Source organism: Leishmania donovani, chromosome 10 (assembly GCF_000227135.1).
Source record: "Leishmania donovani BPK282A1 complete genome, chromosome 10".
NCBI classification, from domain to species: Eukaryota; Euglenozoa; class Kinetoplastea; order Trypanosomatida; family Trypanosomatidae; genus Leishmania; species Leishmania donovani.
In genome coordinates, this window is record NC_018237.1 from 543,539 (window position 1) to 548,361 (window position 4,823).

Here is a 4,823-nt window from a genome sequence, read left to right on the forward strand (position 1 = left end):
AAAATGGCGAATGTCAACCCCTATTTGTGGATCGTCATCGTGGGCGGCTTCGTTTCGTTCCTCACCGGCGCCGGTGTGGGCATGAACGATTTGGCCAACGCCTTTGGTACCACGTATGGTGCGCGCATTCTCACCCTCACGCAGATTGTCATCGTAGCCTCTGTTTGCGAATTTGGCGGTGCGGTGACGCTCGGTGGTGAGGTGACGTCGACCATCTCCAGTGGGGTTGCCGACCCCAAGGATTTCGCGAAACAGCCATATGTCTTCATGTACGGTATGCTTTGCGCCTGTGGCGCCGCCTTCTGCTGGCTGGCGATTGCCACGTGGCTGCGTCTTCCCGTGTCGTCGACACACAGCATCTGCGGTGGCGTGATCGGCTTCGCGCTGGTCTACGGCGGCGGTGGTGCGGTGAGCTGGGCGAAGAGGAAGGACGACTTCCCGTTCTTCAGCGGTGTGGCCCCGATTGTCGCCTCCTGGTTCATTTCGCCTGTGCTCACCGGCGCTGTATCGGCTATCATCTACAGCCTGGTTCGCTTCCTCGTGCTTCGCCCTAAGAACTGTGTGAAGCGCGCGATGTACACCCTGCCCGTTGTTGTGGCCATTGCCTTCTTCCTGGAGTCTTTCTTCGTGCTCTTCAAGGGCGCGTCGAAGCGCCTCAAGTGGTCGGTGGGCAAAGCTGCCTGGGTGGCTGCGTGCATTGGCGCCGGCGCTGGCGTGCTCTCGTGCGCCTTCATTCCCCTTCTGAAGCGCTTGGTTGCTCGTGACGAGGCGCATGCCTTCGCTGCGTCTGACGAGCGTCCGAGCACGACGGAGGGATCAACTCAGCGCAAACCGCTCAACAACGAGGACGTGCACAAGGCTCGTGAGGTCACTGGCGACGTTGTTAGCCAATCGGAGGCCTCCGACTCAGAGCAATCGGAGGAGCGCCAGGTCACTGGTGCCAGCGGCCTTCAGGTCCAGCAGTACGAATGGCGTGCCGAGCGCGTGTTTCGCTACCTGCAGGTGTTCACCGCCATCTGCGCCTCCTTTGCCCACGGCGCGAGCGATGTCAGTAACGCCGTCGGCCCGCTTGCCGCCATCTACCAGGTGTACCAGACGGGCGGTGTGGAGAAGAGCTCCTCTGTTCCGATCTGGGTGCTGTGCCTCGGTGGTGCCGGTCTCGTTTTGGGTCTCTCCACCTTCGGTATCCGGCTGATGCGTCTGATGGGTGAGGATCTGACCGTCATCACTCCGAGCCGCGGCTTCTCTGCGGAGCTGTCGGCCGCGCTCGTCGTGTCGTTCGCCTCCGGCTATGGCATTCCCGTCTCGTCCACTCACTGCATCACTGGTGGTGTCATCGCCGTCAGCATCGTCGATGTTGGCTTCCTGAACATCCGCTGGCTCATGGTGCTGAAGATGTACGGTGGCTGGGTGTTTACTCTCGTGATCACCGCCATTATCTCGGCCATGTTCTTTGCCCAGGGTGCTAGCGCCCCTGCCATGTAGATCTCTCTTTGCGTGCGCTCCTGAATGTGGCAGTTAAATGTTTACGTCGTGAGAAAAGTATTTCCCCCTTCTTTTTGCCGGTATCACTTCGTAGTTTCTGGTGCTGAACTATTTGCAAAGCCCCGCTGCTCGCCAGACACCTTCTTTTTCCCCTCTTTGCTTCATGCCCATTTGAGATTGTCTCATGTGTGTACTTTCTGCTGTATGTGAGGTGCGTGTGTGCGTGTGTGCTTGTGTTTTTTGCCGTATTATGAGTTTTCAAGGTACATGAACAGTTGTCCACGCTCGAAGGCACCTACGACGGACACGCAGCTGTGCACACACATTTATCACACACACACACACACACACACACACACACACCTTTTTCCAGAAGTGCGACTTTCATTGTGCAAGGTTGACTGATCTCCTTTTAATCCCGTCTCTCTCCCTCCCTCCCTCCCTCAGTCGCTGTAAAGGATGTTGCTTCGGTCTCTTGTTCATGTATTTCAATGTAACCCACTGACTTGTTTGTTTCGACTCATTTGTTTCTCCATTCATGCCTCATCTTCGTCTTTTTTTCTCGTTTGGCGACTGTTAGCTCTTGCGTGCGCTTGTGCGTGTGTGTGCGTGTTTTTTAACGTTTTCAGCGTAGCGCGTTTCTTTGTTTTCTGTGTGTTGCTGCTCATTCTTTTGTAGCTCACGGCGCTGCACTCCCATTGAAAAAAGAGAGAATAACCCCAAACCTCAAGCCACCATGAGGCAGCAAGAACGCGAAAAACGAGGCATCTTAAGACGTGCAGTAAAGCCTTCCTCTTTCGCTTTCTTGTCCTTTTCGTAGCTTCTTTGCTCGTCTATATTTTTTTTTTTACCTGTTCCCCTCTTCCCATGCCTCTCTCTGTTTCATTTCTTCATCTTCCCATCTCGCTTGTCGCCGGAAAGTTGCACTCGGAAAGGAAAACCATCAGCAGGCTATCATTCATTTGCGCGCGTACCCCCCCTCTCCTTTCGCTTAAAGATGCCTGGACAGTCGAAAGCAATAGGTCGTCATATACATCATTTGACTCGTTTTGTTTATTTGCTTCTTACACTCCAGTTGACTCTTTGTGTGTGGGCGCCCCGTTTTGCTCTGATGTACTCTCGTATGATGAGCAAGACTCTTCGTTGCGGTGCACCTCTTTTAAAAGTGAGATCATAAAGGAAGCAGTCCAAAGAAAAAACCCGTGTTTTACTCCTGTAATCAACTCTTTTCAGGGGAGAGCAAAGCAAGGAGGCCGTGTGAGACTTGAGAGGTAGATGTTCACGTCTCCCTGACGAGAAAGGACTTTAGGCAGTGACTGCGCAGCTGTGCGAAGAGAGGACAAAACATCCAAACGTTGTCTGACATGTTGCAGAAACTGTTGCCCTTGGTGACTCCCAAGTGTTTTCTTCTTCCTGAGAGCCTTAATGAAGCCCAGTGACCTACCGGCAAAGAGCTGCGCAGAAAAAGACGCGTGCTGGTTTCTTCTAGTCTGCTTGTCTTCGGGCAAGCGCTTCCACGTGCGCACATGAGCCCGCCCACCTTCTCGACGAGTCGGGGACGTGAGGCGACTGCCTGTGTCCCGAGTAGGCCACCTCTTTCATTTGTTTCAACCGTGATCTGATGCACCTTCGAGTGTGCAGCACGGCTACACGGTGTGCGCGTGAGCTAAATGCGCAGCTGCATACACGCATCGCTCTCCCCGGCTATGCTGCTGCTGCCGGTATGATCCTTTTCCTTCTTTGAAGCGCTCTCACTCCCTCAACGTACGCCTTGCGTCTTCTTTTTTTCCCTCTGCGCAAACCTGCTCCCCTCTTTGTTCTCTGACAGATATAACGGCAAAAAACACGAACACACTGCCCACCCTTTTGCTTTTCTTTCGCTAAGACTCATACAAGTTTTCATCCACCCACTCGCCTGCCACGACTGCAATCGAAGTGTTTGCCCGCTCCTCTCTTCTCCCACGACCTGGCGTCTTCCTTGTACGCCCACTCCTCCACACACACACACACACACACACACACACACTCACCAAGCGACCATGACCGTTGGTCAGCAGACCGGAAACGTTGCCAGCGGCGCTGACGTGCCTTACGCATCGCCGCCCCAGGAGCAGCTGACGGAGGAGGGCAAGGGCTACGTGCACCCGGACACCGCCGCGCTCTTCGACGCTTCCCCGTTCATGCGCTACATCCCCATCTTTGGAACAGCAGTGGTGCCGTTTGGGCCGAAGTGTGTGATGTCACTTGGCATCGTGTACATTCTCAGCAAAGGTCTGGCGAGGACGCTGCTCAACTCTTCCAGGTACGCCATGTTCATGAAGAAGTACGGCGTCACCACGGCGGTGTACCAGCGCATCTCCGGCATTGGCTCCTTGGGCTTCTCCATCAAGCCGCTGACAGCCATCTTGAGTGACACGTTCGCCTTCTTCGGCTACACGAAGCGGTGGTACATGGCCTTGTCATGTATTGCCGGTGCGGTGTGCGCTATCGTGTACGGCGTTCTGCCGTTCAAGCCGTCGAGCGCTGGCATCGCGGGTGCTATGATTTTCATCTCGGTCTTCTGTATTGCAAACATCGATGTGCTGTCAGAGGGTCACTACAGTCGCCTTATCAAGCGCCACCCCATTCCTGGTGCCGACCTGATCTCGTGGATCTGGGCGCTTATCATGGTGGGTGCGATCCTCGCGTCGGCCATTCAAGGGCCGCTTTCCGACTCGGGCCGCCCCACCATCGGCATCTTCCTCTCCGCAGGCCTGCAGGCCTTCTGCGTTTTCTTTTTCATCTTCAACTGGTATGGCGAGAAGAAGAACCTGATCGAACGCAAGGAGGACTACATCTTTTTGCTGAAACAGGAGGCTCAGATGCAGGAGACGGACTCGGAGCCGATCAAGGAGGGCGTGGGGGTGCACGACATCACCATGGGCAAGAGCAAGACGAAGCCTACCGTGCTGTATCACGAGCCCTCCCTGCAGAACAGCAACACGGAGCTGGTGAACTTTGGCGAGCTTGACGATGACGTGGCCGAGTACGACTTTGTCGAGACACGTTGCATGTGCGGCATCTTTGGAGTGAACAAGGAGATCGTCTCTCGCAACATCTCTGTTGCCGTCTACGGCGTCATCATGACGGCTGGCGTCATTGCGCTGACGGTGCTTAACATCATGGGTACAACCTACCAGCTGCTCTACGGCTGCGTCGGCATCTCGGTTATCCTGTGCGCGACCGGCTTCCTCTGCATCCCTATGACGATCATGAAGGCCAACTTCTTCGGGTGGTTCCAGCAGGTGTCCTACATCCTCATCTCCGGCGGGACGGACAACTTCTACATGTCGGATTCC

At 55.1% G+C, this 4,823-nt stretch overlaps 2 protein-coding genes across 2 annotated transcripts; both read left to right on the forward strand.

Moving 5' to 3' along the window:
• Positions 1-3: 3 nt before the first annotated feature.
• Positions 4-1,485, forward strand: LDBPK_101440 (phosphate-Repressible Phosphate Permease-like protein; the record flags this gene model as incomplete). The annotated part of the gene is made up of 1 exon (XM_003858928.1): positions 4-1,485. The coding sequence occupies one exon, from the start codon at positions 4-6 to the stop codon at positions 1,483-1,485; it is 1,482 nt and encodes a 493-aa protein (XP_003858976.1).
• A 2,039-nt stretch (positions 1,486-3,524) lies between these two features.
• On the forward strand, positions 3,525-4,823 carry LDBPK_101450 (pteridine transporter, putative; the record flags this gene model as incomplete). The annotated part of the gene is made up of 1 exon (XM_003858929.1): positions 3,525-4,823. A coding segment is annotated over one exon (1,299 nt), but the record flags the coding sequence as incomplete, so codon positions are not given.